General features: G+C 43.7%; 1 protein-coding gene across 3 annotated transcripts; it reads right to left on the bottom strand.

Moving 5' to 3' along the window:
• Positions 1 to 4,131: 4,131 nt before the first annotated feature.
• Positions 4,132 to 23,578, bottom strand: pcdh10a (protocadherin 10a). 3 transcript variants are annotated; one of them, XM_026358777.1, is made up of 5 exons: positions 20,454 to 23,578; positions 19,304 to 19,362; positions 18,584 to 18,690; positions 7,770 to 8,153; positions 4,132 to 5,777 (listed from the first exon to the last, which is right to left on the bottom strand). In XM_026358777.1, the coding sequence occupies exons 1-5, from the start codon at positions 22,998 to 23,000 to the stop codon at positions 5,758 to 5,760; spliced, it is 3,117 nt and encodes a 1,038-aa protein (XP_026214562.1). In that variant the 5' UTR covers positions 23,001 to 23,578; the 3' UTR covers positions 4,132 to 5,757. The 3 variants fall into 3 exon arrangements, with proteins under 3 accessions (XP_026214562.1, XP_026214563.1, XP_026214560.1); XM_026358778.1 differs by having other exon boundaries at positions 7,993 to 8,153; XM_026358775.1 differs by lacking the exon at positions 4,132 to 5,777 and having other exon boundaries at positions 7,415 to 8,153.
• Positions 23,579 to 25,250: the final 1,672 nt, after the last annotated feature.

Here is a 25,250-nt window from a genome sequence, read left to right as displayed (position 1 = left end):
TTTTTTTTTGCTGTTGCTGTTGGACCGAAATAATTAGCCTAAAGATGCTAAAACGTGGAAAACGTACAGTCAACTGATAATAATCAGTGGGTTCAGTGCTACGAGAGACACCTTTCACATTATACGTAGTAATTTAGTCCATTGTTTAAATGAAAACTGATTACTGCAGCTGCAAAATCAACATATAATCATTTCCATTTTTTTTCACAAAACAATGGTAATCTTGATGAAATGGATAACAGATATATACAAACACAAACAATGTTTGGGGCAGTTTTTAAACACATATGTCAATGTTATAGCAACTCTTGCTTCTTTGATTTTGCGGTGGTATCTGAGTCCTTTTCATTCCTTTTTGCTGATAAGAAAAAACGTAATTGTTGGTTAATTTTTCTGGTGCAGTGTATCCACATTGCTTTAAATTTATCGGACTACAAAAGATTTTCTCAACAGACTCCTTAACAACACCTTAAATAAAAATAGATAGCATCTGTTTCTGACACTCTTCATTTTCTATCAGGTCTAACCACAGATTAATTAGCCATGTTGTTTTAAGCAAAGATCCAATTAAAAAATGTTTTGTACTCCTCTCACTTTTCAGAGGATTCATCTCTCTAAGTGATTTCATGAAAAAATAATCTTCTGACTTATGATTTATACTACCATTAAAACAGTAATTATTTTAAAGGTGTGATTCCAATATGTCTTTTTTTTTTCTTCTTCTTTTTAATGCTGTTTGAAGGGAAATCATTTCACTACAGCACACACACTCCTGACAATCTGCTTCTCTTCTGTAATGTCTTGACATTGTGACATCATCCAGGCAACCGTTTAGCCCAGACAGAAAACACAATGTCAAACCTGCCTTACCTCGGGTGAAATGTATAAAATGAAAAGTACTTCGACAGAGTTTGGTGGGTGGAAAGATAGCAGGCATTCACTTAAATGCATCCAGGTCAACGGGGCAGCGAGGCTACGTCTCAGGTCAATAGGTTGTTGCAAACCCAGCTGGCCAGCAGATAAGGAAAGAGATGGGAGGAGAAATGGGCATCAGAGCGCACACTGTAATAGCTGTCTGCACTGGTCTGATGAGGCGGCTGGGGAATAGAGCCCAAGGATGCCTGAGTGTGTGTGCAAAGCTGTGTGTACGTGCATGTTGACTGATGGGGCAGCCAGGGCTAAGAGGGCAAAGGAAGAAGGGGAAAGCCATGTGCGTCCAGTTTAGACATTTGTGTCTGCATGGGCATGCGATGTCGTGCAATGTCTGATGAGGTGGCCATGGTGAAAGGTGATCGGGCCAGGCTGTGTAAATGATGGCTGATGGGGTCTCTTGAAAGTCCTTTTAGCCAGAGTAATGAAGTGCATCTGCCAGGGGAAGAATATGAGGTACAGACTTGGAGGCTCAGACAGACAGCTAGGTCTACTTATTCAACCTTGTATGGAGAGAAGAGGAGAGATGGACAAGATGATTCAGTTGTAATGACTCCTATTCTCTCTGTCTGCCATGGAGGCGCCTTGAAGGACAAACAGATCAGGTCAACGCGCAGCCACTGATAGAATGTCAGTCTCCACCTGTAGGGCGTCCAGCAAGATGTGAGTCTTCTCTGCAATACTAGAGCTCACTATCAAACTTTTTTCACATGTCAATTGTGAACATTTATTCATTCAGCCCACAGTTCAACCATATCCATTAGTCCACGAACATCCTGCGTGTCACTCCAAGAAAAGTGGTTGACTTTAGCATTTTTGTCTGACTGAAAATCTAAAGTTGAATTTAAATTCATTTTCAGATCATTACACTCATTTACTTCTTATTTAACTGGATATTTCTGCTGTTATATCAGACATGCATATTTTGATTAGCAAAAAAACAAACAGAAATACAGGTTTAAACAGGAACAACACTGCTCCTGATGGAGGCTAAGTAAGAGCAAAAGCTTCACACAAAACTGCCATCGTGTCTCTCTTTTTTTAAATATACATGTAATGTCTTTATGAAGTAGTCCACAAGCCAGCTTCTCTATTTGATGCAAAGAGACAGATACTGTATTAACAAATGAAAAAGAAATTCTAAAAAATGATTTACAGCAAAGTAATAAGGGTTTAAAACTACACCAAGAATTTGATTGGTAGTAACAATGAGCGATCTTGGTGGCTTTTTGCATATACAAATAAGAGTATTTGTATTTAGAGGAAAGACTGTTCTTATCCTTACTTGAACATCCTTAGTTGAAAGTTTTTCACCTTTCAATAATAGCTGGCTTTTCACCCACCAGTGTGGCTATTTGGAACAGCTATAAATATGTTATGCACCTGGTCAGACAACATGTCGTAAGAATGACCTTGTTTCCAGCACACCCTGGTTTACTTATCTATTGATCAGACATTTATATATTTACACTGCATTTCATGATTTAGTTACTTATGTTATTTTGAGTATACACTGATAATATTAACATGTTTTGCTAAATGAAAAAGAAAATGCAGATATTAAGTAATTGCCGTTGTGCTCTAAGAGTCAGATGTTGTTTGCCCAGACATCAGAACATTTCCCAGCCTCGGGTCAACTTTACAGTGCATTCACAGTTTGTGATAGAAGTGACAAAAGACTATTATCTTGTTTATGAAATCACGGATGTATTTGTAAAAGCAGTTCAAGGTCAAAGGTCGGAACATACTAGATCATTAATACATTACAATAATAACAGTGGTGTAACATCAGGTTTTATTTGCCAGTGTTCAGGTTATAGCATAAGGCTATATAATGTTTTAATATTACAGTAAAATCTTATTAGAGTTGTAACTGGAATCTTATTATCACGAGGAAGTATTTTGTTCAAACGAGGTTAATTGCAGAATACCAACATTTCTCCTTTGTTATCAAACTACTTTATCCCCATAACCCCATTTTTACCTCATTTAAACCAAGCTGTGACCTCTTTCTTTTTTTATTTCTATTTTCCCTTCCCCCGATTTTTCAGTTTCATAAATAAACATGGGCTGGATTGTTTCTGGGTGAGATTTTAATCACAGCCCCAAAGGCCATACATTCCAGCAGTCAACCACCAGATCACTCACATGAGCTGGTCACATGTGTCCCAACTCATAAAGAAGGCTATCTTGTGATAGACACAAACAGATCGTCTCTGTTTTTAGGCTATTAATTGAGGGACTGCTTTGCCTCCCCCATGACCCCAGACTTCCCATGCAGCAGTCTATCCAGACTTCTTCATCATCTTCTTCCTTTTGCGTCTGTGAACTTCTGCCAGACCATGTGAAGATCACACTAAAGTGAAGGGGTAGGATTGGGATGTAGAGGGTATGGCACCAGTGGATTTTGAAGGAATCGGACAGAAAGCTAGTGACGAGCGTTAGAAAAGTTTCTTGTTTTTTTTTTTTTTTTTTGATGAGCTATTGAGGTCAGGGAATGAGGAAAGTAGAGCAAAACCATGGTGATTACTTCTTGAAAGTCTGTGACGTTCTTTTGGGATAGCCGAATGTCTTTTCATGAAAATTCATGTGCTAAAATCGGTTAAAGCAGAAGATGCGTTCTCTCAGAATTTTAAATAAAAAGCAGGAAAACCAGGTTACTTTGATTGAACAAATGCTCCAGCTGATTTTGGCTGTGAACATTTGTTCACCACATTTGTGACTTTGGTGGTCTCCTGACTTGTCCTTTAGTTTTACCCGCAGGTTGACCTTTTTGGTTTTAACTGAAATGTGTTCACATGGATTGACGTGACATTTTGCACATACAGTATTATTGCTCTCCAGAGGATGAATCATAATGACTTTTCCTCTGGCATCAGAATTTGGCATCCAAATCTTTATTACTATTCTAACAAGACACTCTACGGTATTGTAATCCTGTTGACTACATGTCTACAGACTGCAGACTACAGTCAATGACCGAATACCTGCAGCAGCCTAAGCTGTATTTTCTGCTTTTTAGCAAGTCTTTATGAGCGTGCTAGCATGGTGACATTAGCTGAAATAGCACTTATTTCAAATGACAGTACATCCTCACAGGGCTGCCAGCGTGTCTGCAGGCTCTTAGTTTCAAGTCATTGTACATTATGTTAGTGGAACGCGACAAAACACACATTGGAGAACTTCAATGACACTGTTTATTTATTACCACTTGATCTGTGTCTGTGTGTGTGTGTGTGTGTGTGTGCATGTATGTGCGCCCTACTTGTACCTCACCATGTATTATGCATGTCAGTGTTTATCTGCGTATGCCTCTTTTGTATGATTGTAGAACCTTTGATATCTAGCTCGATTGTGATTAACCTCCTCTCTGTATACGAACACATATTCTGCTAGTAGAAATACACAACAGGCCAAAACAACTCGACTGGTGTCTTCGCTACACACAACAAGGCCCAGTGTCTGTCAACGGTGAAAAGTAACAATCAAATAAGAACAACTAAATCCTTGGTTGGTGTGAAAGGGGTTTGCTTTTAGGCTGAAGCACACCTCCTCCATTTGAATCGACACAAGTCTTGATTTCGTAGCACTTGGTATTATTAGATTGAATGACGTTATGAGGTGTAGAAACTAACCAATGGTTACACAGTTTTCAGAAAAAAAGTATATTGTATATATATATATATATAGTTATATATATAGATTTATATTCATTTATAGGCTTTTTAAAATAGCACAGGTAAACACTTTGCACACATGATAAAAACCACTGAATGTGTCTGATTTTTTATGTATAGGCCAGTGGCGCCAAGGGAACCACATCCTGGTAAAGGGTCATTTCACTCTCTCTGCAGTCAGCTCAGGAAGGAACTTGAGAAGTGTTAGTCACTAGTTTAGAAATGAGAACATTCATTTGTGATATTTTATTGATAAAGTGAACATGAGGATCGGTTTATCTCGTTTTCCTACAGAGTGTATTTGTTAAATCTCCTTCCTGAAGTGGCTAAACTTGAAAGAGGACTGAACCTGACTCCCGGACGGCACGTTCCCGTCTGAAACTGTACGCTGGAATATGTTAGAGTCTGCACACTTTAACCACACAGAAAGAACAACAGAAATGAAAACTAAAATAAAAGAGAAGTTATATAAAGACAGTCAAGTCAAAAAACCAGAGATACAGAATTTATAGTGCTGTTTCCCCTTTTCCTTCTTTTTTTCCTCTTGTTTTATAGTACAACACCTGCTGCTCTCTGTCTGTCTCTCGCATCCTCTCTGGCTGTCAGTCTGATTTTTTTCCCCCCTCACACAGTTTCTGTACAGTTGGCTTTGTGGTGACCATAGAAATAGCTAAAGGGTTCCATGTGACGTTGGTTGAAGTTTGTACAGAAACATTAGTTTTTTTCTTCATGTAAACAGGCACACACAGATCTCTAGAGGCTAACTCCTCAGTCCAAAGAAACAAACCACCTCTGTGAGTCAATCGGCTCCTCTCCTTCTCACTTGCTTTGTATTCCTCTGCTCTTTCTGCTGATGATTTCATAATCTTCACATGTCGAGTGTTTCGGCCCTGGTCTCAGTCCTGCTGAGAGGAATAAGGCCTTGGATTGCTCCTCAGATATCACGAGGTTTACAGCTACTTAGTATTTTGTTCTCCTTTCTTCCCTCGGCGACCACTGCCAAGGCTTTGTTACAGTTCGCCACCCGAGATAATGAAGTTTAACCAAGGTTGCTGTTGTCCGGTTTGTTTAGTCTCATTTCGCTGTCTCTAGCATCAGTGTCGGCGGTACAGAAATTCACGCTGTCTCCGACAGGTCCACGTGGAACGAGCTAGCAAATCCTTTTGCGGGCTGAAAAGACAGAAAACACACTTGTTAAGACAAAAGACACCCTATCCCCTGAGACTTTTTAGTGACACAATTGGCTCGAAATACCATCTCTTGAAGGATACATGCCACAAAGGACTCTCTGTGAAGTTATTTATATACCCTAGAGGCTGGTCCTCACAGTATAATCATAAAACTAATTTGGGAATTGGGTACAAACATGTCCATCAGCAAAGATAAATGTTCAGAATTTGGTGGCTGCATAATGCATGCACAGAAAATACACAGAGCACTAATTGCTTCATTAATTATCTACAAATGGATCATTAAACATTTATAAACCCTTTATCAAGGCAACCCTGGTGATCAGAGCATTGCCATAGCCAGTAGTAGCATACGGTGCTATTTTTATAAGTAGAACATGATGCCTACTGGTTAATAGAGCCTCAGCCTCTGGGACTATTCTCATATTTTTTACAGACTGATGAACAACAAAACCTTTGCCGTGGCAGTGTGGGGTCAATTTATTTTAACAGACAAGGAAAAGCCGGGGAAATCATAAATCAAAAAAGTAAAATGAAATAAAATAAAGTCGTGAGTTTTGGACTGCGCGAATATGGAGTGCATTTATCCTAACCCTGCGAGGCAGACGAGATGAGCAGACGCGCAGGCAGCTATATTTGGAGCAAAGCAGGCTCCAGCACCTAAAGGCTAAATACCAATTATTTTTCACACAGACCTGATGTGGAAGAGGAAGATTGCCTGACTCTCTTTGCTAAGTCACAAACAAGAAAAATAAAAAAAAAAAAAAAAAGGGCAGGTTGTGGTGCTCATCATTTACCTGAGAGACCGCTCGCAGTCAGCATGCAGGATCATGGAGGATGGTGGTTAACATGGTGGTGACTTGACTGGAAATGACTTCTCTACTGAATGTGTATATCGAATCCATTCTCTACTCTTAGAGCTAATAGAATATTCATGTAATGTGGGAGCTTGGAAAGCAATTGAAAGTGGCAAGAAGTGTCCTGCCATCCCATTCAGCTCCTTGAGAAATGCAATCTGGAAACTCTATTTTATGCCATTGGATATCAATAAGTTTCATTTGTCAAATTAAACTTGCTCTATATTGTAACAGTTCCCCTTTTTTCTTGCACAAAATCTTGTGTGCACGACTTTTGCAGCGGAGGAATCTTGACCTCAGTGTTGACAGCCCACCTAACCACCATTCTTTAAGTCAGGTATTGATCCATAAGCAAGCAAGTATACATACTCGAGACTTCCTTTTTAGAACAAAATGGACTTCAATCCTTGAAAAAGAAGAAGCGTGGGCTGTGAGTTTCACCTTTTCGAACTATTCAGTAGGGAAGTCATCGCGCTCGAGCAAAACTCTGTTGTCGAGCAAATGGAAAAAGATGTCCTTTACAGCGTGAGATGATCTATCTTTTATTTCCTCTCTATGCCATAAGAAAATCTTTTAAACCATAAACAGTGTTACATTGTATGTGTATGAGGATGGTAGGAATTGAAATATGAAGTGTGCTTGTAATGGTGACCTTTACTTATATGAGCATCAGATAAAAAGGCTGATTAGAAAGGATCTTGAGGGGTAAATTTAGAAAAAAGGAAAGAAAGAAAAAGGGGCCAAAGCAATTTAACACAAGTCCAATTCAAATTTTGTTTATTTTTAGAATAAGTCACATGATTACAGACAGCATTTTGGGTTAGTATGGGGGTTTGACTGTATTGTCAAGGTAGGTTTGGGAGAAAGGGAGTTATAATAGTAATAGATTACATTTTACATTCCACAAAATAATTAATTTACAAAATAAAAGCAAATAATATAACATAAAGCCATATTTTCCCAACTCCTTCAAAACAGAAGAAAGAAAAGTTGATAAACAACATAAAAAGTCCAGATTAGAATCAAGAAGCAGATTCATCGTTCCCTCCATTAGTATCTATACTGGACCAGACCAAAGTCGTAGGGTCCCAGGGAACTTTCATACTGATACTCACAGAGAAAGGTGGGTTTGTACGGTAGGGTCCCCCTATCATACTCTTTCCTCTCTAGCGTGCTGGAGCTGTACTGCTGCTGTTGCTGATGGAGGTGATGGTGAAGGCTGTGGTGTGACTGTGACCTCTGACCGTCCTTGCCAAAGGTGGAGAATGACCTATCATTGGACGAGGCGGTGGACGAGGTCATGGTGAGTTGGTCGGAGAGGTTGACGGACGAGGGTACCTCAGTGTCGGGCAGTGTGGCGTCCATGCCGGGGACGTGCAGGTTGCTGCGGTAGTCCGGCCCCTGGCGCCCGTCGGACGGCACAAAAGTCGGCATCCAGCAGCGGTCGGAGTGGCCCAGGGCCTTGCATTCCTCTGTGCAGTTAGAAAAGAGGTCAGCACCTGGAGAGAAGTTACAGACAGAGGGGATAGAAAGTGGAAGCATGACGAGTTAGGGAGAGGTGGAAAGGTGGGTGGGAGATTAAGAGCAGAGATATGAGGAAAAAGTAAATGGGGGGGGAGAGGTGGAGAAGAAAAGTGGTACAGAGATTTTGAGTGGAGAGGCAAGATGAGGGGGAGATGAGAGAGAGACCAGAAGAGAGAACACAAGTTAGCAATCATTTGCCAGTGTCGCAGGCTGGAAAAGTGCAGCAAAGCTATTCATCAAAGAGACAAGGCCAACATTGATGAAGCGAATTGTTTGTTTTCCTCCTCACCTCATTCATTCCGAATGAAATGTGCAATCAAAGTGATGTGGTGTTGCAAAAACATTTCACCCCATCTCCACATCAACATCCTCAGACTCACAATTGATTCCCAAACACCAAGAGACAAAATGTGAATCCATATTCCATCATCTTTACACACACACACAAACCCAATCTTAAGAAATGCGCCACAAAAAGCAACCAAATATTCACTGGCTGCTTAATCACACTCTAATGTCAATCATCTGCATACAAACTGACAAAGTGTGTAATTGACACAGAACTACTGCCAAAAACACCAACATAAAAAAAAAAAAGATTAAATTAACATCTGAAATGATATAATAGAGTAACACACACTTCCACGTACACACACGACCGGCATGAAAGAGGTACCAGTTATGTTAATTACACTCTCTTAGAGAGAATAAAGAGAGGAGGATGAGGGGGGGGGGGGGGAAGAGAGAGATTATAAAAGGAAAGAGAAAGAGAACAAGAGACGTGAACAGAGTCATCATAATAATGAGACCCTGCAGCCACGCTCTCGTGTGCTGAATGGATTTTTTCAGTTTTCCCGGTTTTCTGCTGCAAAGTGTTGGAATGTGGCAATCAAAGTGTTGGGAAACAAGCAGTTGAGGGTGACGGGGGAAAGAGAGGCAGGAAAAGAGCTAAAAAACAGACTATCTGTAATCTGTAATTCCCTGAGGCTGAGAGGGCTTCAGATCAAAGGGTCTGCTTACACCAATCTATTCTACTGATCCATTGGACTGATACCGCCACTGTTCCTCTATTACTAAAAGCAGGTGCACACAGCAATGATGTAAGCCGAGCATATACATATAAATAGAAGTTACGCTAGAGAAAGATAAGACAATGCTTTAAGTATTAATACACAGAGACAAGGGAATCATCTCAGAGGGGAGAGGAGGGTGAATCCTCCACCTGTATATCAGTTTTAATAATCACAAATGATCAATGCAACCACCCCTAAGACGTAATGTGATAGCTTAATATTACCTGCCATAATATATAGAATCTGTGTGCTTCACCTTTATCTGCAGCTTTATGGAAAGAAAAATACTTTTGCTGTCTGCCCACCCCCCCCCCCCCAATCCCACGCCCCCACCCTCCCTGCATATTAAGCCTATCAGCCTGTCATGGAGTATGGATTATCTTTACCTGCAGTGAAAGAGGCAAAAAACAAAATAAGTGTCACCAGTCATAAATACAAATGTGCACATTGCGGTATTTGTCATTTCTGTTTTGTTTCTTCTGTCAGATTGAAAGCTACTGCTCTAATGGTCTGTGCATTTTAGACATGTTCCTGCAATATGACGGCAATTTAGGTTTTGAGAGTAAAAGATTGATAAAATAAGTAGAAACCAGTGTATGGGAAGCACTGCATTACTGTGGTACCACGACTGATCATCTTATGACAACTAGGCAAGGGCGGTAGCATGGAAGGAACCTGTCTACCTCACTTTTTAGAATCCTATTTTTGTTCCCTTCCCTCATTTTTTATTATTGTTTCAGGATGATTTTTTTTTTGTTTGTTTTCTTTTTTTAAATCTCTGTAGCTGTGTCCTCTTTCTCTCCAGCCACCACGCTCTGAACTAGAGGAGGATGGAGTTGATAAAAATGTCAATATCATCTTCTGAGTAGCCTTTCCGTTATTGCTGGGCACTCAAAGCAATAAGCTTAACGAGCAGCAGCAAGTGGTGCAGCCAGGTCGAGACGATTGTGTTTACCCTGGATTTTGCCTCTCAGGCTGTTGACATTCCTGCAGACACTACTGAGGGTTGAGGGTGCTTGCGTGTCCGTGTGTGTTTTTAATATAACAAAAGATTATTAGAGCTGTTTTTTTTTTTTTTTTATTTAAAGTTCACGTTTATCTTAAATCAACGCTTGAATAAAGCATCAATCAAAAAACTTGTTTGTTGCCTGAGATACAGCAGAAGTGTGCAAAACATTACTGAAATGTAATAAAAAGATACAGATTGAACGTTCCGCTTTTTACCCAGAAAGCAACATTAAGAGGAAGGTTATTTACCACAGTATTCTGAGTTATGAGTTCTTACTCTAACAAATGTCACCCAGAGCTACCACTGTGACCGATTGTATTTTCGTGTTTGTGTGCATTGTGTGGATCTAATCGTGTTGCTAATTCGGGCCTCATGGGGAGCGAGACAGGCAACAAGACTGTGCAGTGACCAGAGAGCCAGAGGAGACATGAGGCTCACAGACAGGAGACAGCAAGGGCCAAACAGACGGGGGAGTCGCAGATTTCACAGACAGAGACAGCAGGCAGGAGAAGCAGCAAGACCATAAGGAAGGAGAGGGAAGACCCAGGCAATCACAGATGGAAAGAGCAATGGCCAGAAAAGACAGGGGAGGGGACCAGGGCCTTGCAGATGGAGACGGGAATGGGGTTAGACAGAGGTGGGCAGAGGGGGGGGGGGGGCTGATTTAAGAAGCAAAAAGGAAAGATCTTCAATTAAACGCTAGCTTTTTATGTATTTAAATCCCGTCATATTGAAACCATTCGCTTTCTAGTTAATGATGTATAATTATGTTTCAGCTTTGATACAGTTTATTACATTAATTGAGATTTAACAGCACAGTTGTATTTTCCTGGGGGACACGTGGAGTTTCTTATGACCTGCATTTATGTGGTAAAACTGTAGCAAAAACAGGGACTGAGGGAAAAAGCTGCATATTAAAGCTGACAGCTATTATCTTCAGCGTTTTACTTAACAGACTGTGTTTGATTCAGCAAGTTCTGAATGCATCAGATGTCTGTGTGGTCTGTTTACCTCTGTCTTGCCTGTCTGGGCTACAGACTCAGCATTACTCCGCCCTTGCTGCCATAGGGTTCGTTTGTTTTTCTCATCACCTAGCATGTGTGGGTTGCGGGTCAACCACAGCGAAGGGAGACCACAATCGGGTGTAGAACCAAACAAGAATCTCTACATTGCTAATAGAAACAGCAGTGGGAATCTTCTCAGATCTGTGTAAATACCCATAGAGATTTTGAGTGGCACTTCCTTGCATTTACCCTCCGATTTAGCACTGTGCCTAATGTATATTTATGCTGTCTTTAAAGGCTGGCTGCATATAAATCATGGTGCTCCTGTTTATTCCCACTTTGCAGTTAGCCTTTAGCCTTTTAATGGACTTTTTGCAAATTAAATTCCTCCTTGGGCACACAAGGGTGTTGACCTCAGGCCCCCCGAATCATCCCTGCGCTACGTACAGATAAAGCTGTTGGTAGCCAAAATGCATATGCTTCTAAATGTGCAAACAAATCAGCAAGAAATCTGAAGCACAGGTGCAAAACCAAACAGACACGCAACTATGCAGGCAGCACACGGACGTGCATACAGATACAAAATAAATATCGAAGGATTAAGAGAAAACTCAGTTTGTTCCATATCTCAGTATATTATTAAGCAGGCACAAGGGCGTATTGTACTCTGGAGATGATGTGTAAATATAGTCTGCAGCAGTCACTGTTTACCGTCTATCAGCTCAGAGTAACTCTTGTCACTAGCTTCCAAACTACTCAGTGATTTTTGCCTGCTGGCTCACTCTTAAAAAATAGCGACATCAACTCATATGTTTGCAAACACACACACACGCACTTAAAAATACTCTTTTAGCACAGAGATATGTAAATCTACACAAGTAAACAGACAGACAGGCCACGCACATATGACACCCAGTGGCTGTTGATCCCCGTGAAGCACCTTTTCTTCCTCGGGCAGGAAGCAAAACAACAACCAAAACAGTGACTGGCAATGACAGGCCCTGCCAGCAGCCCTATCTCTCACCGTGACCTCATCAGGCAGAAAGAACACGTGCACGCTCACAAACACACACACTGACACACACATGCATGCTGGTTTTCATTCCTTGTAGGGACTTTACATTGAGATATTCTTTTCCTGGAGTCTTACCCTACCCTTAATCATAACCCCCACCTCCCTAAACCCGAACGTAGCCTCAAACCAAGTCTTATTAATAGTTTGAGCATCTGGTCCCCTCGAGGAAGGCCTTGTCCCCACAATGTAAGCATCAGGTCCCCACAAACTTAGTAATACATGACGCTCACTCACTCCCACAAACACTCCCACACACACACACACACAGGGAGATGTAAACAGCTCTACACAATGCAAACATAATCTACTTGCTAATAAGCAATCAGCACTTGTTATTTTTTCACTTCCTTTTTTTTTCCCCTCTCTCTGCATGTTTCCAAAATCCCGCGTCGGTGTGATGTGACTAATTGTGCTGCCTAACATACATCCAGAAACTAAGATGAGATGGGAACCAGGCCTGTGTTTGTGGTGGGTATATATCCACTGCACTCCTGTCTGTCTGGGTCTCTCTGTCTCTATTAGGCTCTCAGTCCTCAGTGTCCCCTTTCCTTTCTCTGTCTCTTGTTATTTTCTCTCACATATAATCCTCTCTGCCTGTTTTTTCCATTCGCTTTATCTTTTTTTTTTCTTAAAAAAAGAAAAACATCCTCATCCCCCAGGAGGAGGGTGTCTTCCATCCATACCTTTGTTTTTTTTTTTTTTATCTTGTCCTCCACCGTTCCGGAGAGAATACAGGCACAAAATGTCAATATTTGGACAGCAGCTCAGGACGACAGGGGAGTAGCATAGCTTCACGAGTTACACGAGTTGGCCAGTGAGGCCGTGATGAGTAAACCAGAGACCTCCCAGGGCCAAAACCGAACAAGATGGCTCTCAACATATCCAGTAATGACAGACAGAGAAATTGCCGTTTCTCTGAGACAGCTACCATTTTCAGTGTTTGTTACACGGCAACTGGGCTTTGAAGGAGAGCCAAGATGGCTGCTTGCCCTAATAGTGTCTATTTGATTAATATTGCTCCTTATATATTGTCAGAGCAACGCTTCTGGATGACGACTGATTATCGATCTCTGGTTTTCACTTTGTCCCCTCTTTGAATCCAGCAAGCCGTAGTGCTGTGTTCAGCCTTCAGCGGACCATATCTTACACTCACAGGCTGTGCCCACGTGGACAATAGTTATTCAGTCTAATTTAATTCGAATAAAAGTTTTTTTGACATGAACAAAGCACTACAACTGACACTGGAAACCTGAAAGAACAAGAAGGAACATTTTGTTCGAGCAGATTCATTTTTTTGAGACTTTTGACTGTCCACACATTCAACAGTCTGCACCTATCAAATAGGTACATGGCTAATATGTTCTTACTGACTGGATAATCAAAGGTTTACACTCATTTTATTCAGATTGAAATGACTTCGGATCAGGCCATTCTCTTCCGGATGAGGTGGTTACACAATGCATTTTTATTCTGATGATGCTATTACTCTGATTAGTAACAGGGTATCTGCATCCATCCATGTAAGCACTACTGAGTCTACCTGACTTCACTGTACACAGTGTAATTATTTTACAAGCAGCTAGTGAGTTCCTTATTTGGAACCAGTGATCTAAATCACATTAGAAGTAAAACTGAAACTATGCCTGAAATGATTCACAGAAAAAAACTGTGCAATGATGTGGCTTTTAAAATGGGGGTTAACTTAAAACCACAGAGATTTTCCAGCAGTATATCTCGTCATCTTTTTAAGCGCATAACTGCATCTCCGTATCTCTGCAAATTCAGTTGGTGTCTGCTCGCTTTGGGGATAAGACTCCACTTGAAATAAACAAAAAAAATCTAGAGTCTATATTTACATGACACTTGCACAAAAGCAATGTAGTGAGTATATAATCTATATCACATTAAGGAATAGTGTAAATGAAGTTACAAGTCACCGACCGGATTACCCAACATCTAAGCTCACTTTGAGCATAACTAACACGTATCTTGACATTTTATGTTTCTTGGAGGAAGTTAAGTATCACAGCTTGGCCAGAGCAGATGTTCACTGACGTTAAATCTCTGGGCAGAAGGATGATATGTGCGTTACAAAGCACATATCATGGTCAAAGCATCTTTATGACTCCCAGGACTTTGCTGAGAATTCCATTAGTCTTACAGCCGTATGGTTTACTTCAGTAATAAATATCCAAGGCCCCTATCAGAGGCCATGAAATTACATCTTTTCACTTTTTGATCGCATGTTTTCAGTAGATTCTAGGTATATTTATATGTTAAAGTTAAAGCATTCTTCCATCTAAGTCACTTGTGCTATAAATAGGTGCTTACATGCTTAGTTTAAGAAAGGAAAGATGTGTTTTATACATTTACATATACAGTACATACATGTACTGTATATATTCGCTATCTATGCTTGGCTTTTACTCATATTCACAAAGCAGTCAGCTTAGAAGAAGTGGTGACTCCTCCACCTGGCAAAATGCAATAAGATTTCATATTGCGGTAATGCTTAAATTCTACTTGCTGTCGATTTTTACTCTTTCCTGTCACATTGAGATATTTTTTTATGCTATTTGCCACTAGTGCATATTGAAGCACTGAATGCGAACCTATGCTTTCTGTGTTTGTCATCAATGTCACTCCCTCAAGTAGTCCTTACTCAATGATTGTCTCTGTCTTTGAGTAGTTTTTCAGGTGAAAAAGCCCAAACAACTGAAGGCTTTACCTTCTAAAATGAAACAACTTACTGCTTTTGCTTCTTTTCAACATGATATGTGATGCAAACTGAATATACTTGGGGTTTGGACTGTTGGGTATAGACAACAAACGATTTGGAGGAGATACTTTTTGCTCCAAGAAGCTTTTTAACTATTTTTTCATGGGTGCAGTAATGTCTTCCTTCACATTGAAGGAATTGAAGTCTGCTTGCTCCTGGAACTGCACCTGAGACCTTTTCTTGATCTCCAGAAGTGTAAACATATTTCTATGTCATATAATTTTTACATAAATGAATAATTCTGTACCAAGTGGTCATTCGACAGGCGCAGTTTCGTCAGTGTCTAGGGCCTGAAATGAGGGCGTTTCAACACCCTGTATGCTAAATTCCTCTGACAGCTCACTGACATGGGAAACTGCAACATGGTACCCGCCACTAATTCATAATCAGCCATCTAATACACCGTTGCCAGAGTGATTTAATTGTCCCATTTGTCACAGCTGTTGTTCTCACAAAAACAAACGTCACGATAATGATCATTTCCAGTCTCCCTCCCGTCACGCAGCCTCTTCCACGGCTGATCGAGCATTTCTGAGATGCCAAGTTTTCAGACTGGTGAATATTTTACCCTCTTTTATCTGTCACCTTTTTTTATTTATTTATTATTTATTTTTTTGCTTGCTCACTGTTGTCGCCACATACTATTAGGATGATGAGTAAAATAATGACAAAAACAGCGTCTAATTTGAAGCAAACGACCCAAAAAAAATAGGGTGTGGGGATGCAGAAGGTGTAGTAGTGAATCAATAGTACTTTGGCTCCTGACGCAGCAGTGCCTCACTCCAGACACGCTGCTTTCAGAAAAGCCATTTGCCCACTTTTTAAAGGTATCTAGTGATATCCCAGCCTCACAGGCAGTGTCCCTTTGATTTAAAACCACGTCAGGAGACTTATTTTCTAAAGTGTCAGACGAGCGGCCGAGCGGGAAGCAATGGCAGGTGTAGTTGATGATATGCCAACTGGAAATGGTTTCCCCTTGATTTGAAATATTTTGAGGTGCACCAAAAGGGAGAGTGTGCCGCACAGTCCCGGGAGGAAACCTTGCCTCTAACCCTCCTTTGATAATTGCTATGCAAAGGTTCTAGAAATGAATTACTGATCAGCCGAGTGTTGCGGAGAGCCAACGTGTGGGGGAGACAGAATGAAGGATGAGACCCTGCCACAAAGCCTGGGAAAGAGTATGTGTGTCACACAATCACACACACACACACACACACATATAGAATGGAAGCATATACACATGCATGCTAAATGCAATGGTGTGTATGCAGGCACACACACTTGTTTGTGCACACAAATGCTACAGAAACGCATAAAAATACACAGTACATAGTCTTGGCTCTGGTCTTATTCAGTTTGGCTCTCTACATGAGAACATGCACTCATCACAAACTTCGCACAGGCAACTGCACACAATAACACACCCAACCATGGCACACAAGTCACATGGGACAACCAACAATATTCTCAACCCTATATATTTAGACAGTAAAAGAAGTCACACATACACAGGCCAAGACATAAAAGAGCAGCGAGTATGACTTTGTAGAAGCAATATACATATGGCAGCGTGCCAAGCACTAGCTACCACTCTCTGCTCTTAAACTGAATCTCATTTAAGCTTCCCCGAGTACCGTCTCAAAGGAGAACTGCTTTTCAATACAGACATCATCACTGAGCCTTGTTTTGCCCGTACACAAAACACACACACACACACAAACAAAGATTACATAAAGGTATCATGTATACACCTACATATTAAATCAGACAATAGTATACCTTTACACTCCCCACATACACACACACACACACCCTTCGCCTGGTTTTGTTTACAGAAGTCTGTGAAATTCAAGTGTCCCTCTTTCCAAAATACCAGTCGTGTGATATTACCTCCCATGGAGTGGTAAGCTGTTGCCTTCTAAATCCAACATGAGGAACAAATGTTGGTTTCCTCGTATGAAATACAGAGTACAGCACCAACTGGGTACACTCCCAGGCCAGTGCCAAATGAACACGCTCGGAGCCAAGTGAAGCTGAGGAAACGTGTTATTGGTTCATAAAACGGGGGCCTGTAACTGTGCTGGGAAACCAGCAGGCAGGACTTCAAGACAATATTTCACATAAGATCAATTTTAAAATCCAGCTACAGGCACGTCTCGGAGTATCATATCATGGGCGATTACTTATTGAAGCCCGGGGTTGCCTGCGCGCAGCATGTGCTAAAATACATAATCATAGATCACGTTCCGATGGAAGGTGTCCAACTCTGAATGTATATCTCACATCTGTGTTCATATTTATCTCACAACACAATTTATTCTGATTAAAAAATAGAGAGATTTTGGATTTCCTCCAAATTTCCATTTCGGTCTCGCGCGGTTTGACCTTCCCAGGCTGTTTCATCAGCGAGGGCAGGGAGTGACAGTACCACTGCTGCATATTGGCTCTCTATTTTGGCTTGGTTTATTAATAATGTCAAACACCGTGGTGCCTAATGAGGATCATTCACTATCCTACAGCACCTCTCTAATCTGCTCTATTTGTATTCCCAGCACTGATATGATATTTGGCAGGCTGTGGTCTAGACAGGGGTCTTACATGGGCTGTGTGGAACAATCCCTCAGAAGGAAAGGGCAATTCGATATGAAATGAGATTTTGTATTGCTCCACTTTTTGTCTGACTCCACTTTGATCAATAAACAGGTACTAACCTAATAGAATTTTAGCGAGAACAAGAGGAGGCTTATGATAAGACCTAAAGCCTTCAGCGAAACTATTTACTGCACTGTAAAGTGTAGTAAAGAAATGAGAGTCGGTAAATAAACTGGACGTGCGGGTGTGGAAGTATTCTCTAATTCTGACACTTTGCTTTAACTTACAGCAAAGCTATGAAGACGTGCCTAACAAAAATCTTTAATGTGTTTGATCAGCTGAATCTATAGCCAGCAAAGGCGGTACAATACGCCGACTGTGAGGCTGATTGAAATGCATCTCATTATATCAATTTAGCTTCCACTTGAGTGAACCTATTGATCCGTGCCACTAAAGCACTATAGGCCTCACGCTGGCTCGCTGTGCGTCGCTGTCCTTTCAGCACCACTTGGTGACACAGCAGCGAGGTTCGCGAAGGGAGAATAGGGGAAAGGCAGGGGAGGCAGAGCGAGAAAGAAAGAGATTTCCCCAAATATTCCTCCATTTCACCCGGGTGTGAAATACAATCAACACCTCTGGGGCTGTTCATGCCAGGCAGCCAGCACCCCCGGAGCCCACGCTTTCGCACGCTCTCAAATTAAGGAAATTAAAAGTCACCAGTCCGCACCAACAATTCAGCACTATTCTGTTCACAATTGCAAATACACAATGCTGAAATTAAGGCGGGAGTGTGTGTGTGTGTGTGTGTGTGTGTGTGTGTGTGTGTGTGAGAGCACTGAAATGACTGTAATTATGTGATGTGGGGGAACTCACCGGCCGAATGACCTCGGTTGGTGGCATCGTGGTCGCTGTCGCCCTGTTCGCTGTCACCATGACCACTGTCTTTGGAGCTGACAATGTCGGCTTCTTGGAATGCCGAGCTGGAAAGGGCCAGGGGAGGGGGGGGCAGGCGGACGTATTGGAGGAGGAGGAGGAGGAGGAGGAGGAGAGAGGCATGGAAATAATGAAGAGGGCAGGGAGGGAGGTCAAAATACAGCATCAGGAAGGGGAAGATGAAAAGAGAGGAGGAGGATTAAATAAGGGGCAGAGAGACAGGGAAGAGAGAAGGAATCAGAAATCAACACCCCATTAATACAGTTCTTAATACTGTGGTCGACAAGAGTCTAAATTGGATGTTACACATGGCATGTAATGAAATCCAGCATTAGACTTTTAATAGGCAGTGCTCTGTCAGTTGTGGGAGTGATGCCAAATTGAAGATGAACGTTATGGATACGCTGGGAACCATGGAGCTTCTCAAAGCCACAATTAACAAAGCAGAATGCACAGGATTCATTCTGATGGGGGTGCTACTCTGTTTTATAGATAAGTGAATAGGCTGTGGAACAGCGAGACCTTTTGAGTGTTAGAGCTCCTCTGATGGTGAATGGTATGAGGCTCACTAGGCTTTGCACATTTTGGTAATAATAAGATGAGTGTGTGTGTGTGTGTGTGTGTGTGTGTGTGTATGACTGAACCCGTGCTTTTCACTACCTGTTGACGCGTCTGGGTCTGTCCACCAGATAGCTGAGCTCTGCTCGTTGGTGTTTGGTCTAGAAAATCCACAGAAACACACATTGCATCAACTTTGAGTGTCAATAAACGTGAGGAAACAGAACTGGCCCGCGTATGCGCGCGCTGGTTGTCATCGAGCAACTTTGGAAAAGGTGGGGGTGCCGACGCGGCGCGCATCCACTTGGTGAGCGAGTGGGCGAGCAGGGGGAGAGCGGGGTTAGGGAGCCGATTGAATGCGTAAATGATTGAGTCGCCCGATGCTGAAACTGAACAACCTTTGTTCACGGTGCTGCCGTGCTAGGCCGTGCACGGAATACTTAAAGCACAGCAAAGGCAAGGCTGTGACTGACTGTCTGGCTCCACTCCAGCTTCCCGAGCAGAACGCGCAGGCTAACAGCACGGAACAGTGTCAGATCACTCCTCTCCTCATTCCTTATCGTGTTCCTCACCACCCAAAAAACTTTATAACCCTCCTAAGGTTTTACTGCATAACGTAGATCATCCTGAGATTAGGTAGGAGCACTGGTGGGAGGCTCCTGATACAATCAAACTATCACAAAGATCCTGTTGGCGGTGCCACTGCAGGGATCACATTGCTACATTATTTGCACTCAGTGTGACGACAGGTGCCCCAATTAAAGAGTCTGTGCTAGATGATCAACATTTAGAACTCGCACCCTGACAAAAATCCACGTGCGCGCGCTCCTCTGTTTATAGACAAGTGGGATTAAACCCATAACAAGTCTCAGTCACAGTCAGCCTGTTGTGCACAGCGGAGAGGTCGATCTGACAGGAGTCTGTGGCGAATAAAACTAAAAGGCCACACGAGAGTTAACAATTAACAATGTCCAATCATTATTGCGCACGGCAGTGATTAAAGGCCGCTGAGCACAACAGCCAGGTCAATAGAAGAAAACCATTCCCATCCTCTCAGAGACTTTTTTTTTTTTTTGCTGTGCGTGACCTGAATGGCTAACGCACTTTGACGTGGAGCAGACGCAGCTGTCGATCTCCGGAGGATCTTTTAAATGAGGTTAACCCCTAAATTCGCGGTTTTGCGCACGTTTAATAAACCTGATCGAGTGAAAAGGAGCCGTGGGCCACACGAGCTGATGGAGTCCTCCCTTACCTCACTAGAGAGAATACTGCCGTTGGATATGATGTCCGGCTGTTGGTCACTGTAACCCGTGACTATAGCGCCGCAGGGGTTGGTGTGATCTGTGTCAGTGCTGCGGGAGGGGCTGCACGGTTTGAGGAACATCAGATCCGTTTTGGCGGACTCCGGTGTCAGACACACCTGGTAGCAGTAGGAGTTCTGGTTCTGGTGATGATGGGAGCCGAAGCCCCCACCCACGCCGCCCACGCCAGACTCCTCTACGGGCACCTGCCCAACGGGCCCGACCCCTGACGTCACGTTGGTGCTCTGAACTAACATGATGTCCGATTTACTCAGCTTCTTCTGTTTCCGGCCGCGAGCTTGCCTGCTGCAGCACGAGCCGCAGCACAGACAGCAGTCGCCGGCCAACAGGCACGTGTACAGGTTGAGCTTCTTGTCCTTTTGGCAGCGCACGGCCAGCACTATCATGGCCAGGAGGAAGATGAAAGAAACGGAGCCCAGTGCGATGATGAGAATGAGGGTGAGGTCAAGGGAGGTCTCCTTTGCCTTGGAGGCCGAGCCTCGGTCGCCGCTGCGGCCTTCGACCACGCTGTCCACTAATATTACACTCACACTGGCGGAGGAGGAGAGAGGGGGCTGCCCGTGGTCTCTCACTTCGATCAGCAGGTCGTAGTAGCCCTGCGGGTCCCGCTTGGGAGAGATCCTGCGGGCCGTCCTCAGCTCCCCTGTCCTCCAGTCCATGCGGAACATCCCCATCTCGTTGCCCCGCAGGATGCTGTAGGACAGCCGTGCGTTCTCGCCATCATCCGCATCCATGGCCACAATGCGCGTCACCAAGTAGCCGGGCTCCGCGGAGCGCGGCAGCTGCTCTTTGGCTGTGCCGTTTTTACCGATGGGGGCTATTACAGTGGGAGCGTTGTCGTTTTGGTCAACTATGATCACATTTACAGTCGCGTTGGAGAAGAGCTCGGCAGCACCCGAGTCCTTAGCCTGCACCATGAAACTAAACTCCTTCAGCTGCTCATAATCAAAAGAGCGCAGCGCGTAAAGGTAGCCGGTGTCCTGGTTTATGGACACATACGTATCCACGGACATGCCCTGTATGTCACACTCCAATATGGAGTAGGTAATAAGAGCGTTCTGTCCTATATCAGGGTCCAAAGCGCTCACGGCGTGAATGAAAGCACCGGGCACATTGTTCTCAGTCACATACACATCATATACAGCCTGCGTAAAGCGGGGCGCATTGTCGTTCTCGTCAGAGACGTGCACTTTAATGGACTTGCTGGTGGCGAGGGAAGGCTGACCCTTATCTTTGGCCACCACGGTGATGGTGTATGAATCAGTGTTCTCTCTGTCCAGCGGTCCGTCTGTGACGATGGTGTAGTAGTTTTTAAAGGAGGATTTCAGTTTGAAAGGAACGTCTCCCAGTATTTCGCAGCTCATCTGCCCGTTCTCACCAGAGTCCCGGTCTGAGACGCTGAAGAGCGCGATCACCGTGCCCGGGGCGTCCTGCTCGCTCACGGATTCGGTCACAGTGCTGAAACCGATCTCTGGCGTGTTGTCGTTCACGTCCACGAGTTTGACCAGTACTTTGCAGTGCGCAGGGACTGCGTTAGCCCCCAGATCTTTAGCCTGGACATAGATTTGGTGCGTGCTACTCTCTTCATAGTCCACCTCCCCCGACACCTCTATCCTACCTGTTCTAGCATCAATATTAAACAAGTCCTTTATCCGCGGGACGTTGTGGCTGCTGAAGGAATACACTATTTCCCCGTTTTGCCCCTCGTCCACGTCCGTGGCGTTGAGCTGAATGACCAGTGTGCCCACAGGAGAGTTTTCCCGCAGGTTAACGGTGTACACGGACTGGTCAAAGGTGGGGGCGTTATCATTGGAGTCCAGAACTTTAACGACCAGGAGTGCCGTCCCTGTCCGCTGCGGGATACCTCCATCCATAGCCGTCAGCACGTAGCGGTGCGCCGCCTGCTGCTCCCTGTCCAGCGGCTTCTCCAGCACCAGCTCTGCGAACTTGTTCCCGTCGCTCTGCGTCTGCACGTCAAGGTAAAAATAGTTATTATTCGTTATGGCATATGTGCTGAGCGCGTTAGTGCCCACGTCAGGGTCGAAGGCGTTCTCCACCGGGAAACGGGTCCCGGGGATGGCGCTCTCCGATATCTCCACGGAAATTTCTGTTTCGGGAAAGCTGGGGGGATTGTCGTTGATATCCATCACCTCGATCTCCACACGAAAGAGCTCCAGCGGGTTGTCCAGAAACACTTCCAAGTGCAATAGGCACGGGATGGTCTGCTTACAGATTTCTTCCCGGTCAATTTTCTCCTTCACCACGAGCGCACCGTTTTCTAAGTTCACCTCCAGATAAGGTGTCCGTGAACTAGGCACCGTCTGAAAGCGGCGAGCGGAAAGTTTGGTAATGTCCAGCCCCAAATCCTCCGCAATATTCCCAACCACGGAGCCAGGTTCCTGCTCCTCTGGCACGGAGTAGTGCAGCTGAGAGACGGCTCCATCCAGGATGGAGAGCAGGAATATGAACCAAATCATCTCCTCTCCCTCTCTGAAAGTGCACTTCAAGACGAAAAAGAAAAAAAAAAAAAGTGTTATTCCGTTTTCTTACAAGAAATGAGCATTCCCCATTTCCTCTGTCCGTAAAAAGGCAGTGAAATAAACAACAACAAGACTGTCCGAGTCTGAAATTCCTCTCCTGTGCCTCGGGTCAGTGGAACATTGTGTCGTTTCAGCTGTGAGAAGCACAGCCATTTGATCCGAGCTCCTCTGTTTTAATCAATTCTGCACCGGTCTGTGAGTTTTGGCGTCAGCGCAAACATTGCAGGCTGGAGCCAGGACGCATAGCCAACACTCCGTGTGCACAGAACAGACTGTCCTTTCTTCACAGAAAGTCACAAAACAAAACAGGAAAATCCACACGGGCAGAAAAACAGCAAAACAAAAAAAAAAGCAACCTCCTATTTACACGGCGCCGAAATCTCTAACGAATGAAACTTCTTCTTGATAACGGCTGGAGAATAACGGGACTTTCTCTCTGTCTCTCCCTCTCCCTCTCTCTCACTGTGTGAGGATGTAATCACTGCGCCTAAGCGCTCAAAGCGGATGATGTTCTCAGCTCGGCTTCTGTAAGGCGAGTGTGAGCAGCGGGGTTGGTTTTGCGCACAGCTCCTTTCCCCACCAGCCAATGGTATTCTCAACCACCGGGTGTAATGGCACCTGATTGGGGCTCTGCGACGCCAGCCAGAGCACACATCGGGCCCTCGTAATAAAACCAGTTAAGTGGCGCTTCGCTCCTCTACTCTCTTCTCCCCTCTCTCCTCCAGGCCCAGCCTCGGTTGTAGCAGGGAAATTAAATGTTTTACACATCCAGTGAATTAAGAAAGTCGAATAATAGCGGGTGACAGTTGGCACCGGCGAGGCTGTGTGCATATAACATTGCGGCTGCCATGGGAATGCCACTGTTTCCAAATATTTCATTAGAAAACTGCCTTTATTTATTATGATCACACTTGTTTCTTTTTTTTTTTTTTCCAGAGTGACAAACTGCTCCCAGTTTGCTAAATTAAGGACCGCGATGTTCATTATGTTGCCCTTGACGCGATTACTTCAGCAGTTTGATATTAAACCACTGCTCTGATACCAACGCATGAGTCAGAGTGTTGCAAGGATGCCCACAGCCAAAGACCACCATGTAAAGAGCCTGCGCAAGTGAAGACAGCCAGTGACGCAATACCCCACAGTGCCACGGCCACTCTCTCTCTCTCTCTCTCTCTCTCTCTCACTCACACACACACACACACACACACACACACACACACACACACACACACACTGAGATGAATGCGCATCTAGGCACAATAGGAGGAAAAAGATGAAACATTTTAAATGAAGTAATATCTCCAGCTCGGTTTGGTGGTGAGCAACAGTATGATAAGAGATTCCACCAGGATCACACACACACACACAAACACACACACACACACACACACACACACACACACACACACACACACACGACTTACTTTAATTCAGTGTAATGACGCGTCATACTTTGGTCCTACCGTGTTGCTAATAGCTTGGAGCCTATTAGTTCCCCTGTCTTCCCTTTCTTATCATTAACCCCCTCACATGCTGGCCTTAATGCAGTTGCATCATGCACTAATTTAATTGATAAAGCATGAATTAAATATGCAAATGCGCAGTTGCGAGGGAGACAGAGAGAGTAGTGGGGGTCTAACTGCTCGCGCACCCATTCGGAGGATGATGACAAAAAGATGAAAAACAGCGTAATTGGAGCTAATTAACATAAGTCTCTCATTCCAAATGTAATAGACGGAGCGCAACAATATCGGCCGTAATGCAAAGCGACGTTGCCATTGTGCAGTGGATGAAACAGCGAGTGATACGCGATTCTTGCATCTCGTCATACAAGTCAGAAGAAACAATGAGAAGACGTTAGATGAATTTCCACCCATGTCTGAGCCGGAGCTGTGTGACTGAATCGAGCTGACACCGGAGTCGGATCTCAGAGTAGAGCGCACGGCAGCTCCCTGTTCTTTCGGTCTCTGTCTTACAGGGTGTTACAGAGACCAACGTCGCCCCCTCGCGTCTGCCCACCTTCCTTTTCCAAATTCCTGTAGTTGGAGAGGGACCTGTGCATGGGACACTGGTTTGCACTCACCAGTAAACTGCTTTACTTCTTCTTTTGTCTTAGGTTGTAGCTGAATAAAATGTATTTTAGTATGTATTTGTATTTTATTCCCACTCCGTCTGTGTTTTCTGTTA

The sequence above is a fragment of the Anabas testudineus genome, chromosome 1, assembly GCF_900324465.2.
Source record: "Anabas testudineus chromosome 1, fAnaTes1.2, whole genome shotgun sequence".
Taxonomy (NCBI): Eukaryota; Metazoa; Chordata; class Actinopteri; order Anabantiformes; family Anabantidae; genus Anabas; species Anabas testudineus.
Note: the sequence above shows the minus strand (reverse complement) of the source record. Positions and strands in the feature narration are given on the sequence as shown.

Excerpts from the sequence above, each read along its gene's own strand:
- pcdh10a (XM_026358775.1), bottom strand. The coding sequence starts at position 23,000 with ATGATTTGGTTCATATTCCTGCTCTCCATCCTGGATGGAGCCGTCTCT. Across the intron at positions 19,363-20,453 it reads GCAGTATTCTCTCTAGTGAG|ACCAAACACCAACGAGCAGA; the intron begins GTAAGGGAGGAC and ends TGGATTTTCTAG. Across the intron at positions 18,691-19,303 it reads AGACCCAGACGCGTCAACAG|CTCGGCATTCCAAGAAGCCG; the intron begins GTAGTGAAAAGC and ends GGCCCTTTCCAG.